The sequence below is a fragment of the Bombus pascuorum genome, chromosome 13 (genome assembly GCF_905332965.1).
Source record: "Bombus pascuorum chromosome 13, iyBomPasc1.1, whole genome shotgun sequence".
NCBI lineage: Eukaryota > Metazoa > Arthropoda > Insecta > Hymenoptera > Apidae > Bombus > Bombus pascuorum.
Window position 1 is genome coordinate 1,551,323 of NC_083500.1, and position 18,639 is coordinate 1,569,961.

Consider the following 18,639-nt stretch of genomic DNA (forward strand, 5'->3'; position numbering starts at 1 on the left):
TACACAGGTTTGCTCGAACGACATTCGTGACCTCCTGGTATGTAATTCATTTCCTTCTTGCATATAGTTTTTTCCTTTCCAATTGCCTTGAAATATAATATTCATGGACACTTAGAGATAAAACTATCTGTGGAAATTCAATCACACTTTTAATTATCTCTTACGCCAGTTTCCGCTGATGCCGTTATCTATCGCGTATATTTCCATAACAAGATCTTATAAACGATGTACAACGTACATAAGTACTTGCCACTACCGCTCAAAAGCATTGGGTCACTTCGGACGATTTAATTCATAATTTATTTATTATTTATTTATTTATTATTTAATGCGTCAAAATATCCATAGCGTAGCTTTACAACATGCACTTTTGTGATTAAAGTACATCCTATGAATAATAAAGATCAAGTATCTGAATACTTTTGAGCGATAGTGTACACACGTACACCGTCAGCACGAGTTTACGCTACGTTTGATCGTAATTAAAGATGAGATTCAGCGACAGAGAGGAGCAAGATAAAAAGATGTGAAAGAATGCCGTAACCTCGGTGTTAATGATACAAAATACAATGCGGGCACGGCAACGAAGAATTTCATAGTTGAGCGAACGTTTCGCGGTAACAGGAGTGCATTAACCATTAACATACTTTACTAACAAACTTTTGAACTATTTCACCGTGAAATAACATCTGTTCAGCCGTGTCACTGTCCTCGAGACGGCCGTTTTTTCGTCCGAACATCTGGACGGTAGCGTTGAGTGACCTCTCGCGACTATAGATAAAGTAATTTCTTTAATTAATGTGGGTCGCCTTGGACTTTTTCCGCGATATCGAGCCCAAGGCGCCTTTTTACCATTCCCGCTGATGTCCAGCGCGGTATGAAACTTCGATACGAAACAAGGTGACCAACACGCGGAGAGAAAAGACTTCAATACGAGTAACGGTGTAGAGAAACGCTCTGGTGCCCGCCTAAGTTATTCGTTATATGTATGCGTACCATACTGGTTGTTCATCGTGCGGTCAGCCAGGCGTATAATCGTAGTACAGGTCATGGTTATTTCTTCGAGGTAGGTCAACCCAGCTTTCAGGATTGCTCGATTTCCGCGATACGATTGATAAGCTGATCGATAAAAGGGTGTACCCTGTCAACTCTCTAGATGTCTTATTAATATGCTAATTTAGCGAGTATTTATGCAAGATCATATTTTTACGAATACGATTAAAAGTATGGAATCTTGGTAGAGAATTGTTTTATGTTGAAATTTATAGTTATTTATTAATTATTATCCAGGAAGGGGAAATTTCAGATACACAAATCTTTTATGAACAATGTAACTTATCGAATTACTTTTGTCTTTTATAATTACCAAAGAGTCATTGAACTCACACTAGTATTAACATAATTGAGGAATAGGGAAATAATTTGCCGGTAGAAGGTAGAAGGTACAATCAACAATTTCATTTACATGATCCATCATTATTTAATATTCCGTTATAGTAACAAGCAACATTCAATTAATAGTATTACGTAATTTTAATAAAAATATTTAAAACATTTTGATAATTAGATACTGAGTCTAGTAATATGAGAGGCAAAAGCTTATTACCAAAGTACTTAAAAACTACTTATTTCAAATCAAAATGACCTATCGCTGATGAAGGATGTTGATTGTTCGATGAATTTTTATTGGTAAACTGAATATATTCAATGATCATAAAAGTTAATGTATCAAAATCAATGTTCATACAGTAAACGCTTAATGTGCGCGGTTTATATTCATTAAATACTGAATATAATAATCATCAATGGACTGCAAAAATATTATAGAAATTCACTCTTGTTTCCCGCTTTTATTAATCTTTGTATTAAATGCAAAAAGATGAGTATAATTGAGGGCAGATATGAGCGAGGGTAATTGAGTCAACGTACTTGAAGAGCGATTAATTTAAACAAAATCTCATCGGATTTAACCGAAATACATCGATTTACTGTGTCGTATCATTAATTATTTCAGGTTCACTGATTTTTCATCAATAATCTTGAATGGACGACGATATGAAACGAGCGGATTTACGAAAAATTTGCGGCTAAATTGGAAAAACGCGATCCAAACGCAGTCGCGTAATTAACGATTTCAAGACGGGCTAATAAATTATCTTGGATCATCTGTGTCAATTGCATGCATATTAAATAGCAGGATATTAAAATTACATAGAATTATAAATAATTCATAGATTTTTCGCGTAGTTACCTTAATTAGCAATTAAGATGTCACATGGATATAAACACTACGGAGATAATCAATTTTGATGTTGTCACAGACATTGTGTTTTTTATCCATTGGTTGGAAGAAACAAGATACTGAACTTGTTGCGTAAGTGTTTTAACATAAAAAATTACTTAGTTTCATTTATCTAAACTGTTTTATGATACTCGAAAGAAATAAAAACACGTCGATATCAGACTTATCATTATAATGTGAAATATATTATTTCTGTGTTCTGTAAGATCTAGAAGCACATTTATATTGATGTATGTGCCAACATTATATCTATCATATTATTGATAGCTTTCTTATGTACTTATATAAACAAAGGAACTGGTAGGATCTATGTAGTTAGTTAACACACTAACAATATTAGTCATTTAGCTTGTAACTGTCATGTGCAATGGAATCTAATGTTACTGATTGGTGAATCTTATTCCAATTATACGAACGCTTACAATTTTGCGTACGTTAGTAAGCAAAAGAATGGGTAACATACGTTCGAATACAGTTATTCGAACATACCCTCCGGTTATTTCAGTGACAAATTATAGATAGTGAAGAAAATCAGCGATCTCCTGTTATAAGATGTCCAGTTATCCAAATCGTTTCCTCAGGTATAAGTAGAATTAAGTAAAAATAATGACAAGTAGGATCCTACTGTCTACTACTCATGTACATAATTCTACTTAATATAATTCTACTACGAAAGTTTGAAACATATTGGGATTCCAAAAGAAATAATGATTTCCTCAAGTAGGTAAATATTTTATACATTATAATATTTTATAACATTAAAACTGTAATTAATTATACTTCAAAATGGAGGTGAAAATTAGGTATAACGTTCTTATATCTCAGAAAAATTATACTCAAAAGTTTGTTTCGTTTAAGGAGTAAAAGATAGTGCAAACTTCTGAGCAGACAAAAACGAAAAGATCCGATCGTTTAACGAAATTTTAAATCCATGGCCGAAAGAAGTTACTAATTTAGAAATCGATACAGTTAAAGAGTTAATAAGCATTGAGCCATTACTTGGCCGATATGGCGTGCGTCGAAACTGTTATTGTAACAGCACTTTAATCGGACACGGGTGAAGCAAACGACGCTGAAACACAAAGTTTTCGATGGAATTGGAACGTCCGACGATGATTTCCGAATCGTTAAACGGAAACTATTCGCATTAAAGAAGAAACCGACCGGTTGGAAGGGAAAAATAAGCGGACCCCAGTTACTGCATGGTCGTGACAGTCGAGGTATCCAATTTGTGGAGTTAATAGAAGTTTGATCAAGCCTTGTTTCAAATTGAATGCCAAACTATGGATTGCTGCCGGTCGATAGGACTTTTATCGAAACGTTAATGTTTTTTCGATCGATCGTCCGACACCGGTCGGGTCTCGTTCGATAAACGAACGCGATCCTGTTCTCTGTATCACGAAATTCAATTGAAACTGCGAATAATAATACTACCGATTGTAGCCGTAATAATAATGGCAAACTCGACGGCGGTAATAGGAACGCTGTATCGCAGCGTTTCTGTTTATTTCGTATAAATCGTCGCTTATCGAAATTGGAACGTAACACTTCACTTTTTTATCATACTGTAAGGTACTTTCCACAGTCGTATACGTATCGCCCTCTCAATTTTTTCATATTTCAGGGGCTTACGGGTAAAGTGTGATACGAATGAAAATGACTTGAATTTGAAAAAATTGTGATCAACTAGACTACGGATTTCTGTGCATTTATACGAAATTTCAAGAAATGGAGCAATAAAGAATTGCAAAAATAAAATTTGGTAGAATGCATACAATAGGGAAAAATACATAAAATTTCCAAGATAGTGTATTTGCCGTTATTTCTTTTATAGATGTTACAAATCTCTATTCACATTCCATTTCTTTCCTTGTACTGGCAAAAATGTAAATTTGCATAATAATCCGCAGTCCGATACATAATTAGATTTCATCGATATCGATAAATAATTAATAAATGTTATAATATTTCAGATGTAATTGTTAAATTTGTTGTAGGTATGTTGTAGGTACCGTGTCGTTAAATTAAAGGCAAATTAACAGAGCAGTGGTGAATAATACACGCGTGGAAGAATTTACGTAAAGTGTTACATGCGCGTGTGCGCGGTACGCTCCGATTCGATTGATGCGTGGAAGGTTAACGGGAAGAGACAAACAGCCGAATCTGTTACGTGAAACGGGCTCTCGTGTGCGCCTGATTCCCTCGAGATTGTTTCCTAGATAACTATATACACGTACATTTGTTCGTTTTATTCTTTTTTACGAAAGAACCGCACCCGTCTCTTTTATGGCGCCGTAAATTCCTTATTTCTCACTGACGCTTTCGGCAGGATGACATGGATTTGTCTCCGCATATGGGATGCCATACAAGTTAACAACTTCCTGAATAGCCTATTGATGAAGAAATCTTGAATTCACTAACGATCAAACGTTGAGATTTTGGAATGGTGTAAATTAACGAAATCTGATGTGGAAAGATTTTGGTATACTGGTCTATTTATATTTTATACTCCTGCGATTAATTTATTGTACGTCATAAATTATAGTTTGTTATATTATATATAATGTATTTTACACTGTTTTAACCCGAACTCTGAATATACAAAATACGTGTTAATATAAATAGACTGTCATACTAAAAATATATATTCAAAGCGATACGTGACTAAATTAAAGAGATATTTCTAATGTAACTCGATAAATTCTATTTTTATGTATTCAAATCGTTTGTATGGACGTAAATTTCAGATTTCGATTCAGTTATCTGTGACTTCTAAACCAGTAATTTAAAAGAACAGTCGGAATTGAAAAAGTTTGATAGAATACAGCTCGCACCGAACGCGTTAAAAAGATCCGAGTTAACATTTCGACGTGAAACGCCTTCCAAGGATTATACCCGCGGTCTTCTTATGCAAATAAAATTTTATATCTCCGCTACGAGATGAAAACATCATTATCACCCCAGCCCTACAGAGAATTTGCAAGTTTTCCTATAAATTTATCAAGACGTAGAAACACATAAAAAAAAAAAAAAGAAAGACAGAATTCCATAAATCCTTCATCTAAAAGCTCGACAAAGTTGTAAGAAGTGAAACGAAAGAACAAGAGGAAAATGGGTTGAAAAGTCGAGTTATTATATTATCATAGAATTCATTCCCTTTGGAATGTGATTTCAAATAATTCTCCCTACGTAATCAACGACAAGTGTCAGGCGTGAGATCGATAATTTTAAAGTGGAAATTCACCGGAGTTCCGAGCTTCGTGCGAACCCTTTCGCAGATTTTACATAAAAAGGTAAAAACCGAAGTTTGACACCCACCGTGCAAAATCCAGCGATCAGGACGATCCACATGATCCAGCCAAAGTGTCTCCCTTCCTTATCCTTGTTTCTTTAATCGTGAACGCAAAACACGCGAGAAACACACTTCCTGGTAGAAGGAATTGCACAGAGAGGGATGCAATTTTGACGAAGATTCCCGATGAACTGAGGCGCGTGTACCACGCAAGAATTCTCCCTCCGTGGTAGATGTTCCTCCAACGGGTACTGTCTCCTGGAGGGGAGGAACGGAAATCAAGGAACCAGAGAACCACCGGCCCATCCAGAGTACTGTTAATGCATGCTTGCTGCCTCCGCTAACAACCATCCTTACCGCGTCTTCCTCGCGAGCAGTGACGGCCTCGAACGGACATCGCGTCTCCTTTCCGAGCTTCCTTCGGGATAGCGTTCGCCCCATTTTCTTCCGCATTTAATTTTATTCTTTTCTGCTTCTTTTTTTAGAAATTTAGTTCAAAGGAGACTTAATCGCCCTGTAGATTCGATCTTAATGTTTGAATTTAATTGAATTCTTTTGGATAATTTATGAACAATCGGATATACGAAAATGAAAGAAGTGGAGTAGAATTCGAGACAATGTTTCAGTTTACTTTTTCTAAAATATGGCATAAAGAGGTACGATAGCCCTTACATTCTAATCGAAACAATCTCTACGTGGAATCCTTAAAGATTTACTTGTCTACTTTTATATAGAATCCCTTGCAAGATTTCTTATCTGATTTCTTTGCAACTGTATTAAACGGAAGTATGGATCAAAAATTGAAAGGAGTAAATCTCTCTCTCTCTCTGACGTTTCATTTTTATTTTTCAGGTAACGGAAGGATGATACATAGATAGAGGAGATTTGTATAAAAGAAATCGAGGTGATTATCTCCAATGGTGAGTTTATATTTCATGTATATTCCACGTTTGATTCTATCGGAAGAGGATGCAATCTCTAACGAAGAATAGAAATGTTCATTATGCGTGAAGCATTTTTATTACGAATCAAAATTTCATTTCGGTTTCTTTTACTCGCGGCGGCATTCCAGTCTAGGAAGCCTCAGTAAACTGGCGGAATTGCGAGACATTACGTGATTCCGACATGCATAAAAGACGAATTGCTTAGCCGGTTGCTGACTTTTCCGGTGCGTTGATTTTGGGTCAATGCCAGTATTCGATCAAACATGTTGGAACGCTGTTAGGGTTTGTATTCAGATAAAGAAGAATACATAAAAGATGATTTACATTAAAAATACCAAAAATCTTTAATCAAATCGGAATGCTGAAATATAATTCTTTGTGGCAATATTTTCAGTAAAGAAAAATTCGATATATTTTGCAAACGTTTAAAATATTTTTAATTTCATTTACTTAATTCATTTGCAAAGGATAATGGAACAAAATAATGCGCGGTGATTGTAAATACACCTGATATAGAAGTAATGATCTCCGATGCTCTTTCAAAGAAATACCAATAAACTTACTACACAGTCGAATATAAATTTTGATGAAATGTCAAAAAAAGAAAAAAGAAAAGGAAAAAAAATGAAAAGTTTCTAGTTTTGTTACAGTATTTTATTTTTCATCGAGGATCGTGTCTTTCATCAGCTGTGTCAGATGCCTGCGTAAAAAGTGAGAATGACGTCGTGTTGGTCGTCATTTTCGTGCCGGTTTACTGTACCTGTCACTGACTGACTGAGACTAATAGAGCACAGTGCTATGTCACGCGTTTCGAACGCACCGAGATTCTCGGGAAAATTGCTCTCCCGTTGTTTTCTGTCTGCCCAGACCTCGTAGTGAATCATCGGCAACGACCGTACGTACGCCGCGAAACGATTGCTTTTTAATGAAAATCGAATCGTTCTCGTCCCTCTATTCTCCGTAGCACGCTCCCTTAACGAGGGATCCGTTTCAACGGTGGCACGCGCGTATTCTTTGTAATTACGTTTGTTACGCGGCCTCACTCGCTAAAGGTTTTAGTAATAATCGTTCACCGTTATCGTTTGTTACGCTTCAAGACGGAAAATGTATCCGTTAGTTGCATATTACGAAAGTGTTGACGATGAAAACTGAAACTGTACATTCACGAGCGTTCTCCAGCATTTTTCAAATTATTAGATAACGGTTTTATCAAACCGACTTACATACAAATAATTTGAAAGAAAGATTGGTCTTTTTCCTACGATGGATAGAGCAACCGTAAATTTTAATTAAATAATTAGGCAAAACTGAGTGCAACTTTTTTAACGTAGGCATGCAAAGATTCCATTAATTTAAAGAAGCAATAAAACACTTAAATATGAAAGAAAGATAGATTTTTTAATGGCTATGCTCAATTACAGCATATTACAATATGATTTGAGCTTTATATAGAAGTAAGAAGGGAAAATAATCACCGACACTTGTTAAGTCATTATCATAATCGTTTTTCATGCTTTCCTCGCTATTGTATACGCAATTATGTTCTATGAATCTTAAACTCGAGCTGGATGAACAGTAGGTATTCGGAAGTAGAGAATTCCGCTGTTGCAGAAATTCGAGATTCGCTAAAAATGAAAAATAATGGTTCTATAAAACTGTAAAAAATATTTGTGTATCACGTTAGTGAACACTCTTCGAAGAATTATTGAGCAACACAAATATTCTTCCAGCACTATTACATATTACTTTACGTAAATTAAATTTAATATTTTTATAATTATTCTATACATTCTTTTTACCGCAGAGTAATAATTTAAACGCCAGATATAAAATTGTTCACTAGTTAAGCGTTTTTAATTGTAATTTGTAACAATATTTATGGAACTTAATATTGGAATTTTTAATGAAAATGTCTCCATTTCTGTTTATTTTAAAATGTACGTGGAAGAAAAAACTTTATTTTCTCATTTCAATTTCAACGCATGTTTCATGTGTTTAACACATGAAGGAAATGTCAGATAAACATCGTATAATATATTAAAATATGCTATTTACATCAAATCTTTCTCCTATATTTTTAGCTACGTATATTGATTTATGATAGATATTGCAAAATTATTATAAAGCAAAATTAATGTATCGAGAACACCAAAAACTAGCATTCCACGCTTATTAATACTGGATATTGATATTTATTATATCAAGCAATCCAATTTATTTCTTGATCTCTTATCTCATTAACATTCCGATCTTATACAACAAAAGATTTAACAAACACCACTATCACCAGATTATTTATTATCGCTATACTTTCGTACGGTTACAGGCGCTCAATTAACGAGCCTTCCAGTAACAGCAATTTCCTTTTCGCTGCCTGTTACAGTAATGGCGATGCAGTAAGTGTATTTTGTGCTTTATGGTTCGTCGTCCATGAAAAGAAATTAATAAGGCCAAGTTGAGTGTCCGATGGCTAAAAATACACGCAAATAGTTATTGAAATATTGGTAGACCCATGTTTTTTTTAAATACTGTTGTCATCTTCTGCATTCATTTAAATTTTAATTAATCATATATCAATACCATTTGTAAGTTAGAAATCTTTTATATAGAGCTAATGATGGAGAGATAATTCATTCTCAGATAAAACTTTGATATGCTATGTCATAGTTTAGTGGATCGAAATAAAATTATAAGAAATATCCTTTGTATTACGTGTTCTGTCGGTCAGTTAGAAATCTCTGATGAATGTGACAAGTACGTTTCGTAAAGTTTTATCGAACAGTTAAGTCTTGCCTAGTACTAAAGGGGTTTACGTCGATACCTTTCTTAGCAAGTAAATATTTCTCTAATTTTTTCGCGGTGCACCGGCTTGTTTACGCTTCGAGGCGTTTGGCATGCTTTATGGAACCCCATAAGCGGATACAACGCTCCACTGCATAGGCATTCATATATTTAATTCATTTCTGACTTTATCTCGATGGTTGCACCGATTCGAGATGCGCTTTATAACAGAGAGAAGTCACGCTGGAGTCTTTTCTTGTTTTTCCTTTAAACATGCCGTTACCGTCGTTTCGGAACATAGAACGATATTGCGTGATACGTTTAATTATTTGTAAATTAAGACTTTGTAATACTCATAAAAAAGGAGATGAAAAAAAGAGACGAGTAAAAATAAAATACCGTAAGTTTGTGTTAATGATCGAAATAAGAAGTTGTAATTTAAAGTTTTTATTTAATTGTTTAGTACAACAAAATTTAACTTTTAAATGCAACATCATGATGCATGATTCATTTTATTAAACTTTTGGCGTACAAAAATATATTATATCTTTCTTCAAATATTACTATCTGTACTCTATACGTAAATCTTACTAACATTAAGTAAAAAAAAAGAATATTTTATGGTAATCTCAGAATGATGAAAAACAAAAATCTTTAGCGTCCGAATATATTTCTATATCGACAGTCTCTAAACAATCACTTGTTACAACGTTAAACGTTAATCCGATTAAATAAAAATCAATGAGCATAAAATTAACCGTTAAAAAAACGAACATTAAATATTCCTTTATCATAAACTAAAAAAATAATTAATGTGTTATTTGTACATGTTTTTGTTAACTAGCAATAAGTCGAGTTTCATATCCTTCAAGGATACAATATATACTCTGTTATAACGAAAATAAAAACTTAAATACAATACTGCAACAAATAACACTCATACTTTATCACACTAGAATAACGTTATGATAAGAATGAACGGAATGGTTATAAACTCAGTTACTGATAACAATATTGATCTTATAATTAGTTAAAAGGCACTGAAGAAAAGAAGTGAACTGTTTAGTTCTTATTCCTCTGCTATAATTGTACTACTCTCAGAAGATTCGGATTTAATTTTAAGCGGTGAATTAGGAGTAGTGGTATCCGGACTTCCGATACTTGAATCACATTTGTTATTATTTTCTTTATCCTCATTAATCATAGAGTTTTCCATCTTTATCTGATTCTTTTCTCTTGATATTCTTAATTTGGGTTTCTTATTAGGATCGAAATGATCTTCAAGGACGATCAATAAATCTTCGATTTTCTTTTCTTCAGTTGAAGTTAATTTTTCTTTAATTAATTTTTCTAAACCTTCTTTCTTTCCATTATTCCATGCTTCCTGTAACACAAGTTAAAACAGTAATTTTATTAGTTTCATTAGTTTTCAAAATACAATTCTATAGATATAAATATTTTATTTGAATTATACAAACTTGTAATTGAGAATATTCTATGCCTGCTTCGGCGAGCAATCGACGTAAAGGACTAGCATGTTGCCGTTCTCGACGATTCACACGGAATAGGGCCCCAAAAATAGGTCTTAAAGTATTTTGACGTTCAAATACTATTTTTAATTCTGAAATACATAATACTATATAATAGAATTTTTTCTAATCAATATTTAAACATTTAAATTTTAATTTATTTTATATACCTGCATATTCTTGTTCTTCCATTTCTACTGGCTGAACAAATTCTCTAATGAAATCAACAGTATTTTTCATGGCACTATCACTATCACCACTACCATCTGTTTCATTTCCTTTTGTAACTTCTAGTGAACTCAAGTGTTGTACTATTTGTAAAGCCAAACATGCTCTGTCTCTTGCATTATTTAACTGATTTTCCTTAAATAATAACAATTTCATATTAAAATTATTATAACGATTTTATATTATTATTAAAACTTATCATTGATGTATTATAATTACACATTCTATAAAACAGATGTTGCTTACTCGATTAAATAAACTTTGAGATAATGTCCTAAGAGTATATGCACGAACTGTGTTTGCACATTTTACTTCTGCGACATTAAACCCATTTGCAAATCCTTTCACAATTTCTTTAAATTTTTCCAGAAGATTATATTTCTTTAAAGATTCAATTAACATAGCAGGAATAACTTTACGTGGTTCATGATAAACTAATATGATACCATCTACTGCGTCTCCTCTTATAGAGGAAAGCCATGTTAGAAAGTCTGTTAATGCAGACACTTCACTTTTAGTTTTTAATGCCTGTAAAAGAATATAAAGTTTAATATCAAATACAAATTAAATACTAATTTTTTGATATTAATGAAATTTTTTACCTTATTAGTTGTACTATCTTTAAGTACACGAAACTTGCCAATAGTTACTATCTTCATATTATGCCTTTTTATAGCTGGAGGATTAAGATCTTTATATGGCATTACATATTGTGAATATGAAGAACTAGGTGTATACCCAGCTATTTGGCATATTTCATCTATAACTTTTTTGCCTGTAGTATCCATATCCCAACCAACTAAACGATAGTTGCCTGGGCCAATACCCGTAGTAGATTTCCTTGATGGGATGGATTTCCCATTTTCCATTATTGTTGACGACACCATCTTCTTAAACTAATAATCTGCAAAAAATATAATATAGTTTTCTATTTACACAAAACAGAATATTTAAAATAATAATATTTCATATTAATATTCTCAATAGATCAATATAAAAATAGTCCATTAACGTTAATTTTATTAATCAAATTCAATGTTAGATAATAATGAATGAATATTAATAAAAAAAACACAATTCGATTCATATACATTATAATATCAATATACATCACACATAATAATAAGGATTAAATAATTTTTTAATTTTTCATTCTCAATGAATTTATATATATTATTTACATTATAATATCTTCAACATAGAAATTTTATCATTTAAAAATATATAAATTTCAAAAAAATAAAAAAAATGTATAAATTTGCGTAGAAATTATGAGTCTCCGAAGATTTCTTTTAACAAATGTTTGAAACGAACGCTCAGTTTTTGTACAAGGGCGAGATATTTTGGTACGTGCGTAGAGTAGAAGATTATACATGGTATCGGCAAGGTCGACCTTGAAATTCAATACAGTACACAAATACTTCAGAACAAAAGATTAATGGCTTAGAATACATCCAATAATATCTTACCTTCTACGACAGACTTACAAATTATTTATCAAATAAAAATAATCTCCTATCGCATGCAGCAATTTTTCTTATCCAGAGGCGTTTGTGTAAAGAAGTTCTGTGCCAAGAACAAGGCGACGGAAATATTTATCGGAAATAATGAAACACACGCAGTCTCACGTTTAACAAACTTATTAATATTAATCTTGGGAACAAGAAATTTATCAAAACGAGTGATATGCCACCATCAACAACGATGTAAAAAAAAAAATGACGATCTAACACAGTTGCTATCTTGTTTCGCGACAGGTATATCTACCACTAAGGAAACTGAATGTTACATGGATTTTTGCGATTCCGTGACGTCTATGCAACACGCATTACATATCAGCTCGCGGCGAATCGTGTCACGTATGTAAAACAGATATTCTCATCACACGTGGGTCGATTGCGATTCATGTATAGCCTCGATTTCGATTTAGTTTCCATTAACTCAACGTTAGATTCGTTACATTCGCTCACCGATTCACGTGGTTTCGCAGTTCCGTATTATTCACCGAGTTTCTTGATACGATCACCGAAACTGATGGCAGTACTATAAATCCTTTGTAGATACTGGAAACTACTGGAACGCAACTAAATTCATTTGAACACACGTGCGAAATTGGCAGTAAACCGCCTGCTCGATCATCTGCGCCTGCGTACTCGTTCTTAAGTCACGTGGTTCTAATGTCACTATTAGGTGAAGGAGAGCTGCCAATTGAAGTTGAAGTTCTAGTAGATTTGCTAAAACAGTACGTGAATCAAATTGAAACAGTTGTGTACATATTTGTTTCTCGTATTTCAATACAGTAGTAGCGTTACTTTTTAATCTAACTTTAGCACTATAACAGTTGGTGAACATTGCAAACGAAACTAGGAAATGTTCGATTGAAAGTATCTCACGTGCATGTAGAATAATAAAGGTGAGATTCCACGAACAATAATCGATTTGATATTCGTTCTATAATAAGATATTGAACGTGTTCGAAATGAAAAACGGCGATTAAACGGTACGAACATTAATTTTTCGTGACTCGATGCTTAAATAGTTAGATACCTGTATGAGAACCATCAGTGAAATAAATAACTTGATCCACATTCAATTACATTATTTTCTAGTTGAGATTGGCAGATAGACACTGGTTGAAACAAATCGAAAGTGTGTTGCATAGCGACGTGTTCTAAAGATATACGTGTGTCATAGGTATTTAACATGAAAGTGACTGTATAACGGACGGTCGAGCGTAAAAAGAAATTCACGTTTTCGCATATCGGTATCGTTCTCGATGAGATGAATCGTTAAAAACTGGTTTGTAAGTAAAATTTATTAGCACGAGTCGGCGTGAATCGTACTTCTTATTTATGCGGCTGTTACGACGCCTCTGCATAAAGTTCCATTTGCACGTTGCACTCTGGGAAAATTGTTGACGGTAGCGATAAATTGGCCTGCAGCTTATCTCTCGTTATCTGTTATTTATCCTTTTTTAGAGCGGGCCGCACGCTTTGTAGCACTGATAAATTGTTTCAACTGGGTCATCCGTTCGCCACGGCTCGTTTTTGTCTTTCATTTATCCGCGGAATTTCTCCCGTGCTGGTTGTTCCGAATTTATCGAATTCTCCGCGGTGTTTAAACGTGAGAAAATTGGAAGGCGAATTGCGCACGACCAACTATCACTCTATTGAATTTTTTTCTACGACTAAATTCCCATTATAATGCACCTTCATGATACATGTTTCCGTATAATATCATAAGAATAATTGTCTAGGGCAGTAATTACCGTCACTAGATTAATGCATACACCACAACATGCACAATAAACGTAATATTACTATTATTTATTATCATTTCTTTCTTGTAGCTAACAAATGTACCATCTATGAAACTTTTTTAAGATGTTCGAGTAAGATCATGTCTAGCAAATTTATGCTCATCTTCGTTTATGATAAATTTAGAATGTATTAATTATTCATGTTTTTTTCATTTTCGTAATTGTTTGTAATAAATCATCGTGTATCATAGATTTACTATGCATAAATTATTTAGCCTTTTTTATTTATGATTTATATCATTATTGTTGATAAATCTACAACATAAATCCACGATGTAGGTATGATTGATTACGATAGTTTTCAATTATTTTTGCAGATTTTTAATTGGACTGTTGGTTGAATGTATTCTATTTTGCTATGGTAAAAATACAATGACTTTTGAAACATTTTTGTGCGAACAATATCTTTGTACATCACTACAAAAGTTAAAATAATTTCATTTCGATATATTATTATCCTGAAAGTTTATAATCGTGAAAGAAATATCAATGATGACGTACAAGTTAAAATGATTAATCATGTAGTAGAACGTGAACAAGGTGTCACAAATGAGATACGAAAAATACAATAATCAATTAAACATCGAAATTAAAATAAAATAAAAAAGCCCCTGAAGTTCACGAATTTCAACGTAAAATAAAACTAATCTGTTGTAGTTTCGACTACGGCTGAAAGCTTTCTCTCAGCCGTCACGTTCACTTTTTACAATATATGGCAAAGCAAAATCCCATGTAAATAGTAAAAAATATTAAAACGCGCTTGGAGCATTTCGCGTCAGCGGTATTGGTTAATATTCAAGTCTGGTTTCGCTATTTGTGCATGTGTTCGACAGTTTCATATCTGCTCTCTGATAGGAAATGTTGATACTATAAAATTTGAATGAAACGTGGTGAAAGAGGAATCATTCATCCTCGTAGTAATCGTCGTTGATAATGAAGATACGTTAAGTGTAGTCGATGTGATGTGAATATTTTTGAGAGAGAAATAACAAGATATCGACGGGAAAAAAATGGCAACGACAGAAATTGCGTCTTAGCGAAGTCGATGATTTTTCTGAAGCGCTTCACTTGGTATAATGAACATCGTGTTCAAATATCACGATTGCTTTTCAAGTGGATTTCGGCAGCAAAAAAAGGGAGAAGGAGGTTGGCGAGGGAATATTGAAACACCTTGATAGGTTGATTAGTATTCAACCTAGCTTCGGCAAACATGGTAAAATCGATCATCTCTCTGTATCTCTAGCGGTGCATTTTCTACTCCCGACTGGTAGAAAAAAAAAGTAGAGTATTTCATTGAAATTAAAAAATGGCAAAGGGAAATGAAACTCGACGTGTGTATGTACATAGGTACGTTTCTGTCGAGATTGAAAGGGTTAACTGCTGAGAAACTTGCAGTTCTTTATTAAGTACGATCATTCGGATAAATTAAAACGGCATACAGTTGAAGTTTCCGGTCAAATAGATCTTTTACTTAAGAATTTCGAAGATTAAATAGATCACAACTATCAAGATAAACGACGCATCAGAATTCAGTATGGAAAATGGCTGTAGATGGAGAATATCGGAAAACGAATTCTAGATTTACAGGTTTGCTCTTCGTTAATATTCAGTCTATCACCTACAGATGTAATAGTGCCATCAGCAAACATAGTACGAGAGATAAACGCAGAAAAGGGATCAATTAATGCGAGAATCCTGAGTTAAGAATCGTTTTAAAAATTGGAGAAAAATTTCTTTTCATTTAATATTGTTGACGAATCATTGGTTCTAATCTAGTCTACATATACGTAAAATAAATATAGGTAGATAGTAAAAAGAAAATACGAAATGGATATGATAAAAGCTGCGAATTTTCACGATAAAATATATTTAATCTTGTCAATTCTATATGTTTTACGAGCGATCGTATTGAACTGAATACATTTTTGTACTTTCGATACGTATGATATTGATTCATATAATAGTTTTAATCTTGCATTCGAAGATAAAAATAATTTTCACCTATCGATCAGATATTTCATGACGCAATGTTGTTCATATGATGTGACGTTATGGACGAGATATATCTTGCACGCCTTTTTATTAAGATGCGAGATATCTCGTTCATGGCGTAAAAATTAGTTCACGAGGTATTCCTTCGCGAACGAGGAATTATTAACGATATTAAATACAGAATGATGTACTGTTACAAACAAATCCTTTTGACGTTACTTTTTTAACGAGTATTAAAACGAATTTAATTTATGTCGAGTTTCATCAACGATTGTTCACATCTTTATTTTATCATTTGAAGTTAATTTCATTTTGTCAAGGTGGACGCTTTTCGCTTTAAATGCCACTCATTTATTGAATTTTTGATTCTGATGGATTAATTAGTCTTTTCCATTATGTGATAATATATTAGAAAAATATAATATAAAAACTACCATGCAGATATATCACGGACATGTCAACATCGTTTACTCGAGATTATCTTCTCATTCTAAGAGCACCATGTACGTTTCTAGAGCTCATTTAGATGTACATTTTGCATAAAACCGAATTTCAACCATAAACAACCATTCAATCCCTTCTGTACTTGTCATTCACATGGAACGCATGAGATGCTCATTCATATCCGACAGTTGTGAAATTCATTCACCCTTGTGCTGCATTACATACTGGCTTGTGTAACTCGTTGGAAGTTCACGTGTTCTGTAACTACGTACGTATCGCATGAAATTATAACGAAGGAATTTTTTGTCTCAACTATAATCAAATATTTTATGCCTAATTTACTTTTTACACAGAATGTATTATGATTAGAATAATTCCACCTTATATCAAAGAAACGAATGATAACAGCATGATGATAACCTATACAAGTAATTTTAAATGTTAATGGTAAAAGGGAATATCAAATATAATACATAAATGTTGTTAAATTATGCAGTTCCATTGAGAGCACCAGAGATACGATTTCAAAGGCTCCTTAATTGAATATTTCCATTTCTACGTTTTTAGATTAACGATCATTTATGACGTTAATGTTATATGAGCAATAATATTATGCATTCTTTCGATGTTTCAACTACTTAATAGAAGAAAATTATTGGAAAAATATTTAATTATCTATGTAGTACGTGGAATTATTATAAAATTATTGAAAGAATATGTGTACGTATTTCAACATTAAATACGTAATCCACAAACATGGTATAACGTACAGTCTGGAAATTGAATAGTAATCGATTAATGATAACACAAATATACATAAGAAGGAGAGTGCATTCAATATATAAAAAAATATATATATATATATAAAATACATTTTACAACAATCATATGGTGAAACAAACCTCTATTTAGATTCCACTTCTTATATTTCTATAAATTTAAATTAGCACAAACATCCATCGTTGAATAACGCATCACGAATTATCAGAAATCGCACGTTCAAAATTAATTCGAAACCGGTTACCTCTTCTTCCGCGACGATTTTATCACTTGATCAATTCTCCAAGCCAAACGAACGTAACTCACGTCAACGTTTAATTTAATCATACAATCTAAAGGATCGGTAAAAGAGATTCCGAATAAATGGAAAGACTTACAATACAGAACGATTCCGCCACGAATTCCGCTGTGGAGTAAGCTGTTACAGCGTTGGATCTTGATTACTCTTTCTTTCAATGGATGGACTTCGATGATCGGTCGTTAAAAAACGATTCTTCGCCGCGGTTGCCGCGTACGTGACACTTTTCTCCTGGATCTCAATTCTTTCTGTTCACCGTGACGCCTTAGTGAACGCCGTGAAACGCAGACAAAAGACCGTTGACTCGACGCACAGATTCCGACAGTCTATTGTCTCCCTTCGTTTTTGGCTCCCTAGCATTATCTTTATCTTTATCTCATTTCCACGCGTTATCCTTCGTTACTCTTTTGTTTTACCAGCTTTTTCCACCCGATGCGATGCAACGATGGGCTCCACTCGTATCGCGAACGATCGACTTCGCTCGTATTCGACTCGATAGCCGCACGCTTTCGCTGATAACGACGCATCGCGTCGTAAGATATCGTGAGATTTGCACGTACCTGCAACGTGTCTGATATACGAGCGATTTGCAACGAGCAGGTGATAAAGTTGCATCGCTCGCGCATTGCGTGCAACCGCGGTTCTTGATGCGCGACAACATAGGATACGGACGTTCTTGGCTATTGGCACGGGCTTTTGAAGTTTCGCGGTGTTATGATGGAGTACAATG

At 33.6% G+C, this 18,639-nt stretch overlaps 2 protein-coding genes and 1 long non-coding RNA gene across 6 annotated transcripts in view; 1 reads left to right on the forward strand and 2 right to left on the reverse strand.

Annotated features, from left to right (window-relative positions):
* Positions 1-18,639, reverse strand: part of LOC132913464 (zwei Ig domain protein zig-8) — a 739,765-nt gene that overhangs the window by 264,605 nt on the left and 456,521 nt on the right. The window lies entirely within an intron of this gene.
* On the forward strand, positions 66-5,238 carry LOC132913488 (uncharacterized). Of its 2 annotated transcripts, XR_009659384.1 has the most exons (3): positions 66-1,066; positions 2,015-3,522; positions 4,300-5,238. It is a non-coding gene; the product is annotated as an uncharacterized LOC132913488 (long non-coding RNA). The 2 variants fall into 2 exon arrangements; XR_009659383.1 differs by having other exon boundaries at positions 66-3,522.
* Positions 9,751-18,360, reverse strand: LOC132913450 (maternal protein exuperantia). 3 transcript variants are annotated; one of them, XM_060971819.1, is made up of 7 exons: positions 17,989-18,358; positions 13,047-13,310; positions 11,679-11,980; positions 11,323-11,604; positions 11,019-11,211; positions 10,798-10,940; positions 9,751-10,703 (listed from the first exon to the last, which is right to left on the reverse strand). In XM_060971819.1, exons 3-7 carry the CDS (start codon positions 11,961-11,963, stop codon positions 10,389-10,391), a joined length of 1,218 nt encoding a protein of 405 aa, XP_060827802.1. In that variant the 5' UTR covers positions 11,964-11,980; positions 13,047-13,310; positions 17,989-18,358; the 3' UTR covers positions 9,751-10,388. The 3 variants fall into 3 exon arrangements, with proteins under 3 accessions (XP_060827802.1, XP_060827805.1, XP_060827804.1); XM_060971822.1 differs by lacking the exon at positions 13,047-13,310 and having other exon boundaries at positions 17,989-18,360; XM_060971821.1 differs by lacking the exons at positions 13,047-13,310; positions 17,989-18,358 and adding an exon at positions 12,546-12,829.